This window comes from Pleurodeles waltl, chromosome 4_1 (genome assembly GCF_031143425.1).
Source record: "Pleurodeles waltl isolate 20211129_DDA chromosome 4_1, aPleWal1.hap1.20221129, whole genome shotgun sequence".
NCBI lineage: Eukaryota > Metazoa > Chordata > Amphibia > Caudata > Salamandridae > Pleurodeles > Pleurodeles waltl.
The window spans coordinates 57,211,674-57,234,085 of NC_090442.1; the positions used below are offsets into that span (position 1 = coordinate 57,211,674).

A 22,412-nucleotide genomic window follows, 5' to 3' on the forward strand; every position below is an offset into this window, starting at 1 on the left:
TCTCATTTGGTAACTACACTAAGTCCTCAGTGCTGAGGATCCATAGAAACCTCTCTTGGGCTATGCTCTGGAGAACGATCCAGAGAAAGTAAGACCAGAGTCCAACCACAGCACCACTTCCGCAGTGCGGTCGAAAAGGAAAGGGGGGTAGACGGGAGGTCTTATACTTCAAGGAAGTATGGTGAGCTACAACAACCACAATCAGGCCCCTTTTCCAAACCCCGAAGCCCAAGTCTTTAAAGGTTGTTTTTTGTAAGCCTCTCCTTTAATCATATGTTGGGTAGTGGCTATTATTTTGGGGCGGTTTCAGTGCGCTCACAGGCTGCTTGAACCGCTGATGACTTTTCTGTATTTGCTATATGTGATTTGGTTGGTATCTCGTAGCTCATCTGTAACCAGAAAAGTCAAATCTGTTACAGGAAGTATCATTATGCAGAAAGTCAAACATCGACGTACACTTCATGGCTTATGTCATAACCCCAGTGTATCCTCTGTCCACATCTTCCACCCTGGTTCTCCCTTCTCAATGCTCCGAGCCCTTATGGCAAGCCCTAGGATCGCCAGCCCTCCCCATTACCTGGGCTCCTTCCTTCAGCTGGATGAGGCGTCCAACGGGGCACTGGGCATTGATGGTTTTCACCAGCATTGGGTCGCTGTCCAACGCCTCGTAGCTGCGCATCTCTCCTGTGATAGAGACAAGAGGTAAACCATTGAGTCAGAGGAGCAATCGCAAGACAAGAACATGGAGCCCCCGGAGGCCAGGCATTGATGGGTATATAGATTCTCTGCTTCTGCCAGACAATCTTTCAAGGCCAGGGTTCCACATGAGATTCGCCAGCACCAAACTACCTCTTTCTAAAGCATGTGACTTATGGAAGTATTTTTTACCAAGTGTACTTTAACCATCTATAAATTAAGCTATGTGCAGCTTCTCTGAAGAAACAAGAACAGTAAGAGATCACAGCATTAATTTAAAGGCTTCAGTGCAATAGTCCAGTAGCTCTAAATCACATTTCACAACCTTTGTGGCATTGGTTTTCATTCTGGGGGCGTTTCTGCAATTTGGCGGTCAGCGGGTTCTGGCCTCTTCATAAGAGCAATGATGTACAAGTGTGTTTGTTTGAGGGGTGAGGTGGTGGTAAGAAGGTTTTTTTTGTATAAGTAGACCCAGAGTTTACCACACTGAAGGGAACAGAATATCTGTCTGCTTCAGAGAATAGGACAGCTGTGATACCAGGAGTCCCTCAAACCCCTCATCTCAACACCTACCTCCCCAAATTCAAAGGACTGTAAATAACATACTTAGTTATTAAAGATTTTAACTATGTTCAGCTTCACGTTGGGTGGATGAGTGGCTGAACTGGGCATATTGGGGGTTGAAGTTTGTGACCACCTCACTGAGATGCTAATGACTCCTTATTCCTACCCAATTCCTTGGCATGAGCTAGTTACAAACCTACAGTAAATGATTTTTATCGTAATAGTGTGCTGGTTGGTACTGGGGGTGGGCAGCATCTTTCAGCACTGTTCTAACATGAAGAGGCGGCCACATGAAGACTTGTTTAAGTCGATTATCCCTCTGTGTCCCTTTAGAAAGGAAACAAGTACCAGGTTAGTCACAACTAAAATATACACCCCCTATGCATCCAAAAAGGGACAAAAGCAAAGGGATGATGAATCTCACGTGGCTTCAGCAGACAAACAGGTTAGGAGTTTGCTCACAGAAGATGCAGTCAAGCCAGAATCATGTGAAAGATCAGCTCTTTAGACAAACCAGAAAGAAGGCATCCAAAAAAAAAACAACAAAAAAAAACAGGACTTTCAAAGACCAAATGCATGGAGCAGAAGGTCCTTGGTTACACCGCACACTTCCATAGAGTGCTTCGAAGACCTCTGCCAGCACTAGTGACAAAGTATCCCCATGCGACAAAATTAAGGCTTGAATCCCATGCGATCTCACGGAGGAGCATTGGACACAAGCACGTGCTCCTTAGCGCGAATACTTACTTTAAACTGACTTCTGAATATCAGAGGACAGAAGTATTGTACAGCCACACACTATGGAATATTTGGAGGTTACAGTAGAAGAGATCAGAGGGGCAACAATGGAAATATAATGCAGGTGTCATAACGTTACAAAATATCCCTGAAATATTTTAGGGTAACATAAGGTACTCTAAGAATAAACAGTTAATTTGTTTGCATCAAAGTCTGTTCGGAAGAAATAAGGGGTCCCAGGTCTGCATTAGTTTCTCAACAACTTGACACCGACGTAGCAGTGACATTATTGCAAACGAAGAAAAAGGAACAAGCATTTGCAATGCAATAGGTCTTGCATTTTCCTGATTTAGAGTTATTGGCATTGCATATTCATAACTGAACTATTCTTGCCACAGAAATTGGTCAACCCTGCTTCATAATGGTCTTTTCCTGCCATATTATTCCACTAACTAAAGCACTTCCATTTACCTTCTTCCTCCATCTTGAAATATATACAGTTATAATATAAACCATTAGCAGCAATAAACCTTTGGCATTAGAGTGTAATGCTCAAAACACCATAACAAAAATATCATTTGGGGCGGATTGGAGGGTAAAAGAAAAGAGGGAGTCCGGAGTAAAGATGGAGGACAAGTGGTGTAGTAACTGTCATGGGCCCTGGAGTAAGAAATGAAAATGGTTGATTGCAATTTCAGTAGGAAACTACAACAATAATTAGAGTTGAGAGGTCCATAGGTCTCTGGGCCCTGGTGCCACTACACCTGTTGCCCCATTGATAACTAGGCCTCAGGAAAGAAAGCAGATGGGGCAGAAAAAGAGAAGCGGAAGGAATACAATAGACGGAAGAAAGAAGGGGGGGGTCGCAAAGAAATAAAAGAAAGAAGGGAAAGAAAGGACAAGAAAAACCAATAGAGCAAACTTGTGAGACGACAAAAAATAAAAAATAAAAGAGAAGGGGAAAGAAGCTACCGAGCAAAAGATAAAGGGGAAAAATAATGAAGTGTGAAAAGAAAGAAAAATGAATAGAGAAGAAAAAAAAAAAAAAAAAAAATAAAATGATGGCGAGAGAAACACGCAGCGAAAGAACCCGGCCATGTATGTACTAACATTTCCCACAGACAGAATGGAAAAACCACTTTGACACTTCGGGTCCTGACAAGTAACTTGTGGCTTCCACATACAGATGGGAGAGAAAGGGATTTATAGTAAGACGTGAATTGACAGATAAAGCGTTCCTCCGCCCTTGCTCTCAGCACACAGGCAGGCACACTTGGTAAAGAAAATCCAAGTCAAGGAAGGGCAGGAGCCAGGCAGCTGAGAGAGGGTGCAGAGAGCACACAGACCAAATGTGACCAAGATAATAGCCTTGTTTACAGCGAAGCTCAGAGAAAGAATGCTCTGCAAATGAAAAGGGAAGCTTCCTTGGACAGGAGGAGGAAACAGTTTAAAAAAAAGAAAAAGTTCCCTATAGACCAGATAACCAGGACAAAGTGTAATCATACAGTAGTTGGTCCCTGTTCCCACACACAAGAAGGAGGGACAAAGAGGCATGACTGACCACTAGCAAGCAAGGATTTTTAAATGACACTGAAACTAACAAATAATAGCTGGAAGCCCACAGAAGAAGTATACAAGGTCGTACGCTTACGCCCAACCAAAAAAACAAGGTAGCTGTGCCACACCCACCTGGCAGCTGCGCCAATCGGCTCTCGTTGGTCACCTCAACGTCATCCTTGTGCGTGCAGAGGCGTGTCGCCAAGATGCCATCGCGTTCTATGCGGTGCGTGACAGTCCGCGTGAGCTGGTCCGTCACTTCCTCTGTGCACCTAGGGTTGAGAGGGGGCAGGGTCATTGAGACTACAGAATGGACAGCTGTAGGAGGGAGGGTGCAGGGTCAATGAAACTTTACAGCTGTAGGGGCGAAACTTCACATATAGTCAAGACATGAACCCAGTGAGAAGGAGCATTAGACACTACAGAATAGGTCGGTGCAAACCTTACAAACAAGGCAGAATAGTGAGTGAGAATGACAAGGGTGCCAGGTCAACAAGAACAACAAGTAATAGGCGGCAGGTTCAGACCCAAACCATAGCAGGCAAGTAAAAAAAGGGGTGGAGTTTAAATGAGACAGAAGATGGATGATGCAACCTTTCTATACAGTCAGTCCAATTCACTGCACAAAGAGCGAGAGGGAGCAGAAGGGTGAGTTGATGACTAGCACTACAGATCAGAAACCTACAAACCACAACACCACCGTGCCAAATAGGTCAGCGTAGGCCATCCAGGCAGGTCAGACGGTGCAGGGGAGGCTCAGAGGCGGGCACAAATCCAACCAGTCCAACCAGGCCTGAGGGGAACCTCGATGAGACAATGCAGAGGGGTGGGTTCAATAAACTGTCGGACGTAAGGAGGGTTAAAATACCAGACAGTTGGTAGGTGTCCCCCAACGCGGAATGAACCAATGCACACCAGCCATACGTCCAGACCAAAGAAGCGTAAGGCGCAGAGACCCATGGATTGTGTTCTCAGTCGATGGAGGGCGCAGAGACCCTTCTCAAAGGGTGTCCAGTGCACCACAAGAGAAGGACAGTATCCATGGTAGGACTGCCCTTGAGGGTGCAGATTTGCATAAAGTTAGCCATGTCCCTTGTCCCAATTCAAGCTATGTGTCACGCAACATATGACCTTTATGCCACATGTGCTAATTGGGGATTACCAATTATTGGGCATGTTTGAAGGGCTCAGAAGAAATAATTGCCACATTGGAGGAAGGAGATGGCCCACCTGAAGTACTGGGCAACTGAACTAAATTATTATTATTTTTTTTTTTAAACCACAAGCTTTCGACTAGAAAAGACAGGCATAGTGTACATGAACACCCAGGCCACTCTAGTGGAGAAAAAGAACCATATGGTTTGAAGGAGACAAGTACTTATAAAGCAACAGTTGAAGGCATGCTTCACATTTCTTAAAACCAACTCACAACCCCCTCCCCCCCCTCACGTACCAAGCGATATGTTGCGTTAGAATGGAAGACTGGACAATGTAAATTACTAAAAGAAACTGGCCAGTGGTCTTTCCAAATATGTCTTCACTCAGAAGCATTGTTCAGCTGGCACCATGGTACGACTAGATGCCCCTGGTGCCTGATCACTCAACTCACGCCCACCCACCATCCTGCACGCAACCACCCACCCAACCCGCTGCACGCGGAAACTCGCCTTCCCAGCCGGACAGCCTGCAGCAGAGAGATGAAGGTTTTGTCCGTTTGCCTACGGACCGCTGTCAGTTCCATGTTCAGATGGATGCATTTCTGCCAGCTCTTGGCCTGGGGGTTAAGGAACAGAAATAAACAGATCAAAACGAGATTAAACCAAGTTTAGACAGACTCTTAAATCAGCAGGAAGACTCCAACCTCGCCCACCCAAAGGAAAAAGAGGGCCCAGTTTTAAAGTGGGTTTCATTCAAATCGAGCAATGTGAACGCGGACAAGATGTTGGACACAAGCACAACATCATCATCATCACCACCACCTCCTACGCTGACGACACTCAACTTATACTTTCCCTCACCAAGGACCCCGCCAGCGCGAAGACCAACCTACAAGATGGCATGAAGGACATCGCAGAGTGGATGAGGCTCAGCTGTCTAAAACTGAACTCTGACAAAACGGAAGTCCTCATCCTCAGCAACACCCCGACCGCATGGGACAACTCCTGGTGGCACACGGCCCTTGGCACCGCACCGACCCCCTCAGACCACGCCCGCAACCTCGGCTTCATCTTGGACCCTCTTCTCACCATGACCAAACAAGTCAACGCTGTGTCCTCCTCCTGCTTCCTCACCCTCCGCAAGATCTTCCGCTGGATCCCCACCGACACCAGGAAAACCGTGACCCACGCCCTAGTCACCAGCCGCCTGGACTACGGCAACACCCTTTATGCTGGGACCACCGCAAAACTCCAAAAACGTCTGCAACGCATTCAAAACGCCTCCGCCCGCCTCATCCTCGACGTACCCCGCAACAGCCACATCTCCGCACACCTGAGACACCTGCATTGGCTCCCAGTCAGCAAAAGGATCACCTTCCGACTTCTCACCCACGCACACAAAGCCCTCCACGACAAGGGACCTGAATACCTCAACCGACGCCTCGGCTTCTACGCCCCCACCCGTCTCCTCCGTTCCACCGGCCTCGCGCTCGCTGCCGTCCCTCGCATCCGCCGGCGGGTGGGATGTCTTTCTCCTACCTGGCAGCCAAGACCTGGAACACCCTCCCCACCAGCCTCAGGACCACCCAGGACCACTCCGCATTCCGGAGACTCCTCAAGACCTGGCTTTGAGCAGCAGTAACTCCCCTTCCCCCTAGCACCTTGAGACGCGCACAGGTGAGTAGCACGCTCTATAAATGTTAATGATTTGATTTGACACCGGAGCAATTGCACATCCTCCAGGCATGGGGTGGGGGGAGGGGTGATGCAGGGCAACATGAGTAAAATATGTGGCAAGATAACTATGAAATTATGCAGCACATTTTGTCATAGTTTAACATGTAGTAACACGGTCTACTCTGGACAAAGATTTCACCACACTAGTACGGTTTAACAACAAAATGCCAAAATTTGGACAGCTTTACAATGCCCATGTACACATATTGCTGCATTTTTAGTAACTTTTGATCCATTTGAGCTAGAAACAGATTTTTTTGTTAATCTGCAGATTATGTGGCAAATTTATAAATATGTCAATAAAGCTGCAGCAGCAGAATCACATAATTCCAGTAGCTATTCCATGAAGTGACATTATCCCCAACCAGCCAAACTTACTTATTCCACCATCTACTTTCAATAAGTAGAATTATGCTTCTAGTGCAAACAAAGCCCCCTCAGGATGGCCCGGCTTGGAGCCTCCCACAGCCCTTTCCCAATCGCTTCAGACTGAAATCCTTTCTAAGTCTCCCATTTTGAAGTTTGCACTACTTCACACAGAAAAGAAAACACTGACTGATTTAACAGCAAAGAAATCCTACATTGTGCACCTGCGGCCCCACACCCATCTCAGACAAGCGTGTGGGGGACATAATGGCTCCCACACAAGGCGGGAGAGGAGGAATCGCAGAGATGGTCCATCACAGGGCGCTCATTACATCACTCCCCAGGCACGAGGGCATAAACGCCCTGGACGCAAGGTCCTTTAGGCAATATATATTTATCTGTCAAGTTATAAACTTCAGCTTATGATGTGTTCAGAATAATGCAGCACTGCAGCTTGAAGGACAGGTCACTTCCAGCCAGAAGATGGCGGCATGCATGGTAGGGGTACTAGAAGTAATTGTAATGCTACATATAGCACTAGCCTGGTTGTCTGCCAACGTCGTCATGGTTTGTGCAAGACAAATGCAGGGTAAGTGCAAGGCCCAATAAAGAGCAGGCATCCTTGTTTTGGTGCACCTAATTAAATGTGACTGGAATGTCATTTTGTAACATTTAAAATAAATCAGAACGCCCCCCCCCCGACCATGCATGCTGTGTTTAAGAAGGTGGCAGCTGAGGGATGGTTACATGTGGAGGTGACATCGGGTCCCACCTTGTAGGAAGCAGGAAGGAAGGACACTGAGCTCCCGTGTAGATTGTGGACAGGAAGCATTGTTCATACATCATGTGTAATCACACAGGAGCGGAGCATGTACTGACCCCCTCCACGCGACACCTAGTCCATGGAGGTCTGTGCTCTGGCGCGTTAGATACACAGACCTGTTCCTGGAAGAAGGGACAAACTTGACTCCAGGCCTGATAGCACAGTAAGGTACAGGACAAGGCTTTATATGGCTTAATACATTTTAGACAACTAATGTAATCCTGCTGTTTGATGGCAGATTACAACTCAGGAGAGGGCTCTGGGATGAAATGTAATTAGGACCAAGTTCAGTTTTTGTCTTAAAATATGTAAGAAGTGCAGAATGTAGCTTATAATGTTTACAATCATTGTACACATGATTTGCAAATGAACAGGGTTTAAGAAGTAATCATACAGTGTACTATAACATCTACTGGTTGCAATCCCAAAACTTGAGGGGTAACCAAGATAGTTTGCTCCAGCGGGGATCCTCATCCGAATACACACAATGTTCATGCGCGGCATCTTCCACTGAGGAGGGCGGGATGTGGTAAACTTAGAGGACGCGGCGCACTACATTTAGAGATTGTCCTGAAGCTAACCTAGACATGGAAAGGAGATGCAAACGCGGAAGACACCACAGGACAATAAAACTACCAAGGGCTACACACCTTACTCCAGGAACAGAAGTGCAGGGCTCCCCAGACACTAAGATGGAAGCAACACATCCCTTAGCGTGAGAGGAAGTGCGACCAGCCGAACAATAAACTAAAAAGCAATGACGAGACATGGACCAACTCAAAGGAAATTCCTCTGTGATAGACAGGACATCTTGTCCACCATGAAGACTACAGTATGATCCGTGCTGCCCATAGGTCCAGCTCCACTGGACGGTACCAGAGAAGATGCTCTAAAACACCACTTGCACCAATTCCTCCAACATACAGAATATAGCAGGAAAAAGAAAAAAAAAAAAGAAAAAAGAAAAAAAAAAAACACACAACGTCTAGGATTACTTTAACAAGGCTGATCTCTGTCCTATTAAACCCAGACATTCAATCCTCAGAAAGGGTAAACCTTGTGTCTGCAGTGTGTGACACCAAAGGACTACACATCAACTCCCACTAACAGGACAGAGGATTCAGATATATTCATCATGCAATACTGACAATCAGCTGTACTCGATGAAAAGCCTACAAGGCAGGGGACGTGAAGGACAAACATCTAGAAAAATGAACTTCTGAGTTGGTGAGCATAAATCTATTATTGCCAAACACAACATAAAACCTAGCTTCATTGTTTGGGACCCAGCTAGTCTCTACTCTGCGATAAAGAGCTCTGGCATAAACTCAGACGTCTTTTGCGAGGCACCAAAATACATGAATTTGGAAGTTTAACTGGAACTGTGTTGCAGGGTACATCATAAAATGTGTTAAAACCATGCTTGTATCCTCCAAGATCTAGGTATTTACTTTCCAGTTCAAAGTTGTGCTTGGATGCACCCAATGCTGCTGCACAGCTAATCATTCGATACCACAACACTGGTCTAATACTTCCTTTTGTGGTCTTTCCAAATGATTCAAATGCACATTCCGACTAAGGAATTCATCGATGTCATGCCTGTCCCCTGGAAGCATTCTTGTGATGCTCACAAGAAAGCCTCTCACATTTCACTGGTCTGGCAGTCTCTCACCAGTAGACATCCTCAGCATATTAGACACCGTGCCAATACGCCAGAACCATAGCCCAGTCATAAGATCGACAGCCGGGCAAATGCAATCATGAATTGTTAGGAGGTCAGAGGTCATGCATCGTGTAGACCAGCGAGGACTCACCTGAAAGCAGAAGGTAGTTTGCTCTGATGCTTTGGTGACTGGTGGCAACTGGAGGAAATCCCCACATATGATCAGCTGGATACCACCAAATGGCTCGTCCCTTCTGCGCACAGCTCTGGAAAAACAAACCACATCAGTAACATCACCACTCTTCGCTCATTTTCATCAGAAGCTCTAACACTGCAATTCTTCTTTGAAAGGAAAGTATTTAGACAAGCCACCCTTCACCTCTTTTTTTTCCCCCTCAAGCCTTACAAGGACTCCTTAGGCACCTCATATAATGAAAAATTTGGATTCAGACCGTATTTAAAGGAGGCTCGAACTGAGAATTGTCAGTCATCCACATGAGCAGAATAAAACATGCAACCTCAGAACACATCTTCTGCAGCAGATCAAGGGACACGGTTAGTCCAGGGTAAAGGGCGGGTTGTAGAATTCAAAGATGCATGTCTGCCTTTGGAGAGCAGCGGATCTCGGACAAAAAGCACTGAATTAACCAACTTATCTCTGAATCTTGGGCCCCTTGTACGCCAAACATGGAGTACATCTAAAGGCGATTCACCTTATATTGTACAAGAACATGAAAAATCTTACAAAACAATAACAATTTATTGAATAATGGATTAACACCTTAAATTTAGAGTGAACACCAACTTCACACTTCTTGACAGTGTGTGGTGGGGGTGGGTTTGGGGCTGTATATATCAGGATTAAAATTTGTGGTTTATAAAATCATGGTAATAGTCCTGATACAATGGTTGGTGTAAGTAGCAGTAACAGTTTGGGTCTCTCAACAAGCCTTCAGCATTGCCGCTGGTCATAGACCTCTGGACTCACTAGCGCAATACAGAACAGCCATATATATGGCTTCCGTAGACACTTACCGGGCAACCGCCTCCAGCTTATCAAAGAACTCTCCCTCCACCATGGAGATTTCATCAATAATAAGGTGCTGGCAGCTGATCCAATGCTGACGCACTCCAGGTCTCTGGGCCAGTTCGATACACTGATCGAGAGGGGCCTTTCCAGACCCGATCCCTGCAGAGACGAAGAAAGCAAAGATCATTTTGGTGTCTCAAGCCGTTCAAAGCAGACAGGGTTCGAAAGGCACAGCAGAGTACAAGCACACAATCATCTCCAATACCGAACACAGTCATACAGGTACTTTGGGTCAACCCTCTTCATCTGTTGGTCTTAGAGTGTCTTTCATATTTTGCTTCTGCCCACCACAGCATTAATTGGGTCCAATGGGTTACCCCACTTCAGCCCTGTTGCTCTGCGAGTGGCAGGGCTATGTTTAAAACAAAGTTACATCAGTAATTAAAAAGACAAAATGTGGAAAAGCATTCTTATAGGGCATGCAGAATTCGAATCAACATGGAAACAAAGAAGCAACAAGGGCAGCTGGAGGGGAAACAAAGAAGCAACAAGGGCAGCTGGAGGGGAAACAAAAGCAAGGCAGGAGTGCGGGGAGGGTCATAGAAGCAACACTGAGGGAGTGGGTGGGGAGGAAGCAGTCAGGAGAAGCACACAGGCGAGCACAAGTGGGAGTGGGTGGGGAGGAAGCAGACGTTTGTCAGAAAGAAACACAGAGTATAAGGGTAGAGACGTACACAAGGGAGATCGCTCAGAAACACAAGCATTCAAGGGTTCCCAACCTTTTGACTTCTCAAGATCCCCACTGAAATCACTACTGAATTCGGGGACCCCCAAGCAATTTGTGCGATTTACATTTCAAACATCAAAACAGTATTTCACAAATAAAATACACAAAACAAGTACACACCAAACAAATACTCAAATTATTAATTTTATATTGACAAAATATGGAGAGAAAAAAAAATGAGAAGGTTGGTGCTGTATCTCAGCAACTAACTTTTCAGTGTTTGGTTTTATTTCAGAAATCATTAGGTCAGATTCTACACTTCCCAAGCGATGTCTGTATTTATTTTTACGGTAGGTAAGATCCGAGAAAGCTTTTTCAGATAAATATTTGGTGGGGAAAGGAAGTAAAATCTTAAGTGCCTTTCATTTCCTCATAGTCTCTCTATTACATGTATTTAATTTGTTTTATAGCACCTCTCATACCAGTGTAGGGTCAGAGCCATTCACACACACACACACACACACACACAGAATCATACGTGTGTAAATCAGTGTATAGAAAATGTTACATAAGGCAAAAGAGATTATAAAGTGTAGGATTCACATGTCATCGATACTGGTAGGCATTTTCTAAGAGTGCGTGGTCTAGGAAGCACAAACTCAGGAGTGGGGACATAGTAGTGGTTAGCATTGATTTTAATAATAAGAATGTATTTCTAGGCAATGAAAACCATTTTTAAAATCAGTATTAGAATAATGAAAGACTCGGGGGGGGGGGGTGGGGGGGGGAAACACAGGACTTTCACCATGCAGTTTGTATACCGCTCTGTAATATCCGTTCATAGCTCACTGTGCTCAGGGGTGTGGAGTTTAATAAGATATATATTTGTCAATGGTACAGTTTGCTTCTTAAATCTACTGGTCCTGTATTAAAAAAAAAAAAAAAAAAAAAAAAAAAACATACTTGTCCCTTTTGTGCCATGTAGTGCGGCGACAAGAGCTCTGATAATAGCCTCTCTGATTATGCCAGGGATGCTACTTTAGCAGGGCTTGAACACTTGCAATTTCAATCCCTACTATAGCAATTTCTTTATTTTGCGGTCTTTCCGCAGATCTACATACTGGGACTGGAGGAAGCAGTAAGCAATAGTTCCAGGACTGCACTGCCTTCGAGTCTGCAAACCTATTAACTTGCATCTTTTAATGATTTTCACCAGCTCTACTCTAGTCTTTTCCCATAACGAGAAAGGGTGGACATTTACTTCTGATAATGGCAGAAGTTCTTACAGACTTGGGGAAAAAAGTGGTTGGAGGGAAAGTGAACTTGTAAACATTTTCACATGAGCAAATCTACACATGCATATTTGCTTATGCTAAAATACAGTTCACAAATATTTTCGAGGAGTACGATTTCCTGATCTAGATCCGTAAGTTCTTGTGAATTCATGAAAACAACTACTTCAAAGACATGCCATGGGTGCACTTTTGTGACTAAGAATTGTGTCCCTAATTAGGTCTGGCGTTAACAAAGACATTTTGTTTTAATTAAACTTTTATTTCTCTTTATCACCTGGCTTTATTGTGGGTGATCATATTTTGCTCTTCCATAAGGAGCATATCGGCACACAAAGTAGTTTTGTTCAGTACCAGGAACTACTGCGGCAATCAGTGGCATAACGGAACTGGAGCACCCCCTCCGTCCAGACTCACTCAGGGCAGGTGCTGTGCTGATGGGGCCATCTGGAGGGGGGTTGCGGGCCTTTGTTATGCCACTTGAGGCAATGTGTGCTTTTTGATACCAAAAGAGTTCTCTTCTTTTTGCTAGTGTTTGTTTCAATGGTGAGGGCCTGGCAGCTCCCACAATAATAAAGTGTTACAAAAGCCATGTCAAAACAAGAAAAGTAAAATATAAAAAAAATTTAAAAAAAGGATATATCTATTTCTATCTCTCAGATCGGTTGGTTTTGCCAGTGTTTGTTTATTTTCATGCTTCCCATAATCCTGTTGAAAATGGTTGCACTGATTTTCCAGTAGGAATATTTTTGGGGAAATACTAGCATGCATCAACAGTTTTACTAAATGACGCTTCAAATAAAACTTCCTAGTAGCGAAACTTTTTTGTTTTCCTTACTTGTAATTTCCCTAGAACATTTTATTTTGAAAGCAAAGAATCACTTTTGCTAAAAGCTTCCGTAAACATTTGCATCTAATCAGAGAGCATTATAAGACCTTTATACTTAGCCTCATATTGTTAAAACTTTCAAACGTGTGTACACTTATTTTTACTGGGACCACTGTCAGTAGTGTAGTGTGACCTAACATTTACTTACAGCGCTTACCCTAAAAATGAAGGCTTTTCATTAATGAACCATAATGAAAAGCTTGAACAGCATTAACATATGGACACACACTACCTCAACTGCAGACACTTCCCTTCTCTGAACAGGCAGCCAAGTTTGTGCTGTGGGGGTATGAGGGGGGGGGGCGGGTGGTTGGGCCTTCTTGTCCAAAGGACAATATAACCATGAAAACTATTTGCCCTTGGCCCCAAACAATATGTCCCTGCTATGCGCATTAAATACTGTTTTTTTTACATCACTGATACATGCTCTTTGCAGCAGGCATATCAAATCATCTGTGCTATCTTAGAGCAGTCAAAACTGCCATCTCTCTCCATCAGGTACATTAATCACCAGAGTTATCTTGACACTTTTTTTGCCCGAAAACTGCTCGATATACAAAGAATTCATTGATTTTAAAACTGCTGCACAAATGAAGTAACAAACATAAAAACACTCAGTGATTCTATCGAAAGGTCCTAGCTGGAGAAGTGCATTCCTGACAACTCAGGCCTTGAGATGTCTGCGGACCCCCTGGGAATGTGTCACAGACTCGGGGGGGGGGGGGGGGGGGTTGGGGTCTGTGGACCACAGGTTGGGAACCCCAGGCTTAACACACAAAAAAAAAAAAAAAAAAAAAAAAAAGGAGGAGTGCTTGAAAAGCAAGCAGTGGAAGGAAAGGTGGCAGCCAATCAAAGAAATTGTAAAGAGGCTATGCTCAGTGTGTGGGACAAACAAGATAGACAAGCTGAGACACAAATATGAAGCTGGCAAATGGGTGTGATCATGAAAGCGACAGTGAGCAAAGGGTGGTATCCAAGCCCCTCTACGTCCTTGGTAAGTGACAATATGCCTTACAAAAGACAATGCATGTGCTGGCTAGTAGCAAAGAGTAGGAAAAAAAATACACAATATAGAAAAAAAAAAAAAGAAAAAAAAAAAAAAAAGACATAGGTGCAAGTGTGCAGATTCTGCTCCATATGGATGGACCCTGCAGGTGGGGTCACGCCTTATTCCTGTGTCCATCCCGAAGCTGCAAAATCACCCTAGTTTTCGGAGCAGCCGGCATCTTTAGGTGAAGGCTGAAGCAACCTCAGACAGGCAGCTGGTTTCAAAATCTTAGTACCCTGGTTCAACCCTTCAGGCCAACCTCTATTAATGGATTTATCTTCTGAAGACTATGTTCAGCCATTACAGAGACCTCAGAGGTAACCACTGACACTTTTGCAGCCCACCCCTCTCAGTGGTTTAGCTCCCATCTCAATAACCGTCTTGTGAGCAATACCTTAGAAACACTCTGGTGGTCTAGATCTTTTAACCAATGATAGATGCATATGAACATACTTCAGGGGCACCAGGTTCCTGTCATTCATATAGAGGACACAGTCTAAATGTCCTACCTCTCCCTCCCACACTTGTGACTGCAGCCCCCCCCCCACTTGTCAAATCATCAGCATGGTCCAGTCACTCTACCCATCCCCCTTTATTTAGACACACAACCCCACACTACTGTGTATGACTGTAGGCACCCCCCTCACGTGTCCCATCAAGCTAAACATGTCCCTTCTGCTCAAGACACCTGGGCTTACCTGCAAAGGCATGCAGCGTGGTGCCACCGATGTGGCAGGCGGCCACCCCAGTGCTGGCAGTGGCATAGGTGCTTTTGGGTGGGAGGGACCCCACAATCCTTTTCAGAAGGTAGGACTTCCCAGTTCCTTTAATGCAAGAGGAAGACAAGACTTCAGACTCTAGGGAAAGCTCTGGGCTGACAGAAGTGTCTAAAACTCAGACCCTTACCAGCGCTGCCCGTAAAGAAGACATTCTTGCCACTGAGCACTGTGCTCAAGACCAGCATCTGCTCACTGGACAGTTGTACCCTCGAAGGCATTGTCAGGGTGGGCTTCTTTGGGGGACGCAGGTTGGCTACCTTAATAAAGGGAAAAGTAATACAAAAAAAAATCCATATAGAGATTAATTCAAGCAGATGTCCAGCACTAAAAGAACAATGATTGACAGAACTTAAAATCCCCAAAACACTTTTTTTGTAGGCATTAGGGTCATTAGTAGATGCAATGCAACCGGACGTAGTTGAGTGACAGCCACAATTACTCAGAAACTGAGCTTCAGGTTCCCCAAGTGACCAGACCTATTACTCATGTAATTGAGTGTCTGACTTGACTAGGACTGCACACCCCACCAGACAGTAGCGCACCACGGAAAGACCACAAACACACATGGCTGTAAGAAGTATAGGCTATGGACTTCCAACTCTATACATACTACAGCTGAAACAACCACTACCCTCTACTGCAAACAAATTCCAAACCACCCAAATAAAGCAGCGATGAAACAAAGCCCCGAGACAAAGAGCCTGCATAGACCGGCTCACTGACACAACAGTCCATACTCTGCTCCCAACAGTCACATGACAAATGCAGAACTCCCTTTAAACTGCTTGGGCAGACCATAAAAGGGACAGGCTGTCTCTGCTTTACCTTCCTTTAATAATTCATACCAACTTTCTCCTCCTCCCACAGAGAGGATGCAAATCATCTAAACAGTACTGGATAGGCGAGGCCTCTGCCTCCTAGAAACACATGGAGCACGCGACATGTAGTCCTGCTGGTACCACACCGGGGTTATAAACAGCTTCATGGGCCTGCAGCTCCCCTCCACCAAACACATGCTGGCTGACAAGTGAAGTTTGTATGTAAAATTCATGGAGGACATGATTTAGGACCTCAGAAGCACTTTGGACTGACTTATGATTCCGAACAACAACATCTTCTACGACTGGCAGAAGAATGGTAGACGCACATTCTAGATCTGGCTTCCATACCACAAACATCTACCAGCTGAGATACTGTAGCTCAGCGTGGGAAGATACCAGCGCCCCCACAAACACCACCATCACTCATCAGCAGGAAGATGGTCTTTGCAGGGCAACCAACATGAAGAAAACCCATGGACTTCGCCTGGTCTGTTGACCAGTAAAACCATCTCTTCAGATGGTTTAGTCTTATCTTTAGTATAAACCAAAAAAAAAAAAACAATGGGACTACCATGCCCAAATGAGGACTACTTTACACAGTACAATTAACTTCACCAGTATACAGGCAGCCTAAAGATTTACAAAAATGAATGCTGCATGACTGGGTTGAGAAAGTCATCTCTTTGTGACTTGCTCCATAACCACTACACAAGCTGCAGTCTGCTAGTCAAAATCAAGAGTGAGAACCAGTGCATTCCACTCTGGTTCCCTGAATGGAAATACAAAACCCCATGCTATTAATCCAAAGCGTTCCTTTGTCACAGCATCACTCGCCAAGCTACAACCTAATTCGCCACTGCAGGTCTAATCCTGCCACAATGTACGCAGGAAGAATCAAGAAGGTTGGGATTGGTAATTTGTGGTCTGCAAGAAGGCTCTAAAAACAAGATTGATTCCAACACAAAATGAAACTATCTACAGACCGTGCCATGTGGATAAATCCAAGACATACGGCTTCTGATAGGGCACCCTTCTAGGAATCTACATGGTTCGAGGAAGGCACCTGGCTGCCCATTAAATTATATACAAAGAATGTGTTACATACACACACACACAGGTGTCTCACCACCAACCTTAGTACTTACATGGCTAACAGTGTGTTACTGTACTGCTATATATCTATCTCAATCACTTCTGATCCAAATGCTCCACAAGTTTACAATAGTGTGAAAACCTGTTCACTAGAAAGCCCACGACTCAGATGGAAAGATCATTCAGAGCATCAGCTAATACATCCCACAAGCCAGTCACAGTGCACACATTGCCCCTCTGCCTGCGGCCAGGCTCTTACTGCGCAGGTTTCAGTGGACACAGTTCTTCCTCGCTTCTGTTGTCCGTTGACACCTCTGTTTCCAAGGCCCTTGGCTTTCACTGGAGTTTCGTTGGCCTTGGCCCTCTGCTCGTTTGCCTGTTGCACATCCTTTGCTTGGATTGGACTAATAGTCTCAAAGGTGCGCGGGAGGCCGGACAGCAGGCGCATGCGGTCACTGACCGGCTTGGTCACATTCTGATCCACCTCATGCTTCACCATCAAGGTCTTCATGAAAAGCTTGAGTTTGTTAGGGGGGCAGTTGGAGATCAGCACCTGGACGTTCTCTGGCACCAGCAAGATGGTGCCCTTCCCGTCCCGCAGGAAGCGCGAGAAGAGCTTGATCTGCCTCAGCACAAAGTTCTGGGGTAGCTTTCCATCATTCACTTGCAGAACAATCTCCCGGAACTCGTTGCGGCCGAGGGCGAGCACAGCACTACGCATCACTTTACGCTTGGTGGACTGCCCAGCTGCGTTAAGGTGCTCGATGGTGGCGCTACACTGGATCTCCGCAGACAGCTGTTGATCCAACATCTTGAAAGCAGCGTCAGTTCCTAGAGGAAGAAGGTCAAATGGTAAGAGGAAGGAGTATAGACTTCCTGAAGCGTAATTGAGATCACCACCTCTGGCAGTGCCTGGATGTCAGCTCTTATGCAGATAACAGATCACAATACCTTAGGACCTGCAGTGAGCTCCAGGACAAACTCATACTCACTAGTGCAGGAAGGGACAACTTGGGGGGGGGGGGGGGTCTGTACACTGCATCAGGGCAGCCCCAGATAGAGGGGAGCAGTGCTAGGTTATCTGATCTCTCCTCACACGCCACTCTACTCTTCCTTCATATGTTAAATAAATCCACGGTTGGACTTCTAACCTGGGGCTTCTCATACCCAAAGGATGGTGTTTCTCAGGCTGATCTTATGTCCCTTTCCAAAACGGATTATTACATTTAATACAAAAAGCGTGTGGCCAGAAATGACACTTCTTATATTTCTCTCCATTCTTATTACTTTGCTTTTAGGAAATGTATGAACATTTTATGCTGGACAGGAGCCGCTCCAGAGCTGGTCTGTTGAGGCTGCTGTACTCACCCTCCCACTAGCCCAGTGCTCCCTCCTGGTGCAGATCTTTAGAACCTGCAGCTTCCCTCAGTGACCCTGCCAAGTGCCACGCATCAAGGGTTAGACTAACGCATCAGTCGTACAATTACAGCGCTGCCTTTGTATTACTATTGCTGTAGGCGCTCAGCGCACTTTCTAGGAGGTGGCAAGATTGCCATTCATACATCAGGGGACAGAAACATCTTGAACTATCACAAGGGTAAGTGGTGCCTGCCTGCACAGGTTGGACACTGTGTGGAGACGAGTGGAGCTAGTGCCTGGATGCAGAGACTGCCTGTACCCACCTCACCCATGACCACCACCCTCACACTCCTAGAGGGAGAGACCCAGGGGGCTTCCACGTCACAGTGCTGCACTTTCTGAAGCAGCATCAATGACTAGGACCGCCACTCTGCATCCAAGTAAAAGAAAGACAGACGTGGGCAAAATTGTGCACATCCTTTAAAAGGCAACATCTAAAGGTCCGCATAGTTAGTGCTCTTTAAAGGGACAACAACTAGTGTGAGCGAAGAATACTGACCCCGACCATGCTCAAGACAGGTTTTCTAAAATAATGACATTCTGGGGCTTAAAGAGTTGTATTCTTGGACTATAAATGTAAAAATTAACCAGTATAAGTAATTTAAATGAGCGACAAACTGTCCAAAATAATTGTATTTTTCTTATGTAATCCCAACAGTGGAGGAAGAGGTTGAAGGGAGACAAGAGAAAGGGAAACAAAGGGGAGAGGGAGAGAAGTGAGAAAGAGGCAAGAATATCTGAAGTGAAGACAGACAATGAGGGAGACAAGAAAGAAGGGAGCGGAAAGATGGAGACACACGTAGGTGCTATGGTGTAAAGATAACAGACCGAAGAAGAGGAAAGATAAAAGAAGAGTGAGATTTGAGGTAAGTGGAGGAGAGAAAAAAAAAAAAAAAAAAAAAAGACCCCTCCTCCCCCCCCACCACACAAGAGACAGGGATAACCAGGGTGAATAAAGTTTGAGGTGAAAAAGGTATAGAAAAAGACAAAGGGCCTCATTAGGAGTGTGGCGACAAACTTGTGTTGACAGTCGGATCACCGCAACTTTGGCGGTCCGACTCCCCAGTTATAATGCTGGGGTGGACCCGCCAGGGAACGCTGTCCCTGCCTGGAACATGGTTCTCAATGGCATGATGACGGGCAGGCTTGTAAGCAGCCAGATGGCGCTGAACTCAGCACCGCCTAGCTGATTACAACCCCTCTTTCTGACAACCTTTTTCATGGTGGTGGGAACATCACTGCTATGGCGGTGGCATCCTCCCTGTGAGTTTGGCAGCCCTGTGATGAGACCGCCAAACTCATAATGGGGCCATAAGTGTGAAGGGATATGGGGGGGGAGGAAGAAAATAGAACAGAATAGAGAGGGGTGCAGTGGTGCTAAAAAAAAAAAAGGCGATTGGAGAGGCGGACGAGGGAAAGATAGACATGGTGAGAAAAAGAGTAAAGAGGAGGGAGAAAAACAGCCAAAGGAACAGGTGGTGATAGGGAGGACATAAAAGGATAGAAGATGAATCATTAGAAGGAGAAGATGGTGGTGAGGGGAAAGCAGGCAGGACCTGGTTTGAGGTGTTTGGTGATGAGGAATCTTCAGGCTCTAGTAGGAGGTGCTGGCTGTTGGTCAAAAGGTCATTCACCTTAGGGTTAGTAGGGTGGAGAGGGGTGCCGCGGGGTGGATTCATACATGCGTATGTCTGCATGTGAGTCTTTCTTCTGGATGGGCAATGACTGATGTTAATGTTCTGGTTCAAACCCTTATACCAACACAGAACTCGGAAGTAAAACGTGGGAGGATGGGAGTGGGGTGCATAGCTACCCCATGCCATGCTTTAAAAGTGATAGGTTACAGACCTTGAAAAATCTACTTCTCCACTCACTTTAGCAAGCCAGATTTTATCAGGGTTATTCTGGCAAGAACTCGAGCTACAAGGAACAGATGCTCTGTTCATTCAGAAAGTGACTGAGCAATAAAGACGCTTTTACATCTTGTTTTGGTCTGGTCACATTTGTTGGTTCAAGGATAGAAGTCAAATGTCACTATCTTCTTACAAGTTATTGCTCAGTTTATCCTGAAGATTTGGATTTATTTGTCTTTTTTGGAGTTAGAGTATTCTATAAAGGGAATTGTAGACTGCAGTGGAGGCAGGTTTTTTCTAACATACATTTAAGTAGCTTGTAAATGAACAGTAGAAATATTTCAAAACATATGAGCAGGTAGGAAATCAAGATTTTTTGTAATTCGAAGAGTGATGGAAACTAATATTTTAATAGGATCAAAACATAACTTCTTGGTGACGTGCAAATGATACGTGTTTGCTGAAGCACAAGGTCCACGTATATCATTTGTACAGTATACAGTTTTACCAGCAACACTACATGTCAGTGGGAAGGTCTGTAGCCATTTCAATGGAAACTGGTGCTGCCTGTGAATGAGAGCATGCTACCACATCATGCTGCAATAATATATTAAAAGGGAGTTTTAACAAACATGAACTAAGGAACATTCCTGTCCCTACCATGATGACAATGCTACTACTGAACTAAGTGGCCAGTCAGGGGCTATGTGTACCTAGGGTTGCCAAATGGCTGGTTTTCTATCGGCACCACCGGTATTTTAATGACCCAGCGGTATAAAAATAAACAAAATCACTTAAAACTGGTATTTTTAGACCTTGCCTGTACATACCACAGACAGCAAATATAAATAGCATTGCTCTACGAGGACAGAATCCATGCCAGAAGTCAGGACAAACACTGACCAAGAGATATCCATTCAGAGTCTTGTATTCAAGTGCACCCCACGTGGACACCCTGGGCTAGGCATGAATTGGGCCCTCACAGACACCTCTGCCCTGTGCTGAGATTTACACCAGGGGGTGGAGGCCTGATGGAGGAGGGGCCCGCACAAGGCAGGTTTCATCCACTAAATGTGTTTTTTCAGCTGTGAAATGAAAGGCTTGCAATGAGACACCGAGCACTGAATGTACCGCGGCGATGCTTGACGCGTGTTTATGGTTGTGGGAGAGGGAAAGTGTAAGATTTAAGAATATGGACATGAACATGAACTGGGAGAATGGCATTAATGTGAAGACACATAAGAGACATCGTCCTAAACAGGCTGCATCTCACTCAACAGCGTCCAGTCCTCATCAGCTCCCAAGGACTGGTTAGTGGCAGAGTTCGAGATCATGAGATGTCTACGCCAGCAATGATTAGGCCATCCAGCTTCCACTCGTAAAGCCAGGACTACATGTCCCAGAATGCAATTCAAGAACACATGGTTGGAGGCTCCGGCCCTCTGAGCTGGGGTAACTTGATATGTATGGACAGGTGAGTTGTGGGTGATCATGGAGGACAGGTGAAGGTGCAAAGAGGCTGGGATAGTGCTATAGAGAGATGGGGTGAACCAGCACCCCCAAGCAGACGCTCTCATTGAGAGGGAAAGACGCCCCATCCCAAGAACAAAAAACTACCAAAGGCCCTATCTAGTGAGGCACAGGAAACCACATACAGGGTGATCCCCGCCGCCTGCGCCACAGGCGAACCCAGCACACCCTACTACCTTGTCCGAGGATAACCTGCGGACAGTCTCACCTGCTGACTGCTCTGGGTCTCTGCGGGGCTGAATCCGGGCAGGTGCTGATCAGGAGGGGCCGGGGCTGCACTGGGTGGCGAAAGATGATGTTTTGGCTCAGGGTCTACCCCGCTGCTACTGCTCCGGCCCCTGATACTCGCTGTCTCAGGCTCTCCTCGAACAGCAGCAGCATCTCCTAGCAAGAAGCACTTTCAAAAAAGCCGGCATTAAAAGCAGCCAATCAGAGAGCAGGCATTTAAAGAATCCACCAATGGCAGCCATGGACGAGCCGCTAACGGTCTAGTGGCGTCACTGCGGGGCAGAAGTGAACAAGACCACTGCGGGGCGGAACTAGGCAACTTCCGGTGTAAGGCACAGTGTCCAAGGAGGCCCCGCCCAAGGCCAGGCGGCGCTTGCTGGACTTCTGCAGCCAGAGTCTCCTC

At 45.7% G+C, this 22,412-nt stretch overlaps 1 protein-coding gene across 1 annotated transcript in view; it reads right to left on the reverse strand.

The window, feature by feature from the left end:
• The window catches only part of PIF1 (PIF1 5'-to-3' DNA helicase), a 28,022-nt gene extending 5,833 nt beyond the window's left edge, over window positions 1–22,189 (reverse strand). The window contains exons 1-9 of the mRNA XM_069227780.1: window positions 21,990–22,189; window positions 17,239–17,810; window positions 15,194–15,323; window positions 14,986–15,111; window positions 10,337–10,490; window positions 9,453–9,567; window positions 5,223–5,329; window positions 3,688–3,827; window positions 578–684 (exon numbers count right to left, since the gene is read on the reverse strand). Of these exons, the coding sequence (XP_069083881.1) occupies window positions 578–684; window positions 3,688–3,827; window positions 5,223–5,329; window positions 9,453–9,567; window positions 10,337–10,490; window positions 14,986–15,111; window positions 15,194–15,323; window positions 17,239–17,790 (1,431 nt within the window). The 5' untranslated portion in view covers window positions 17,791–17,810; window positions 21,990–22,189. The remainder of the gene's footprint in view (window positions 1–577; window positions 685–3,687; window positions 3,828–5,222; window positions 5,330–9,452; window positions 9,568–10,336; window positions 10,491–14,985; window positions 15,112–15,193; window positions 15,324–17,238; window positions 17,811–21,989) is intronic.
• Window positions 22,190–22,412: the final 223 nt, after the last annotated feature.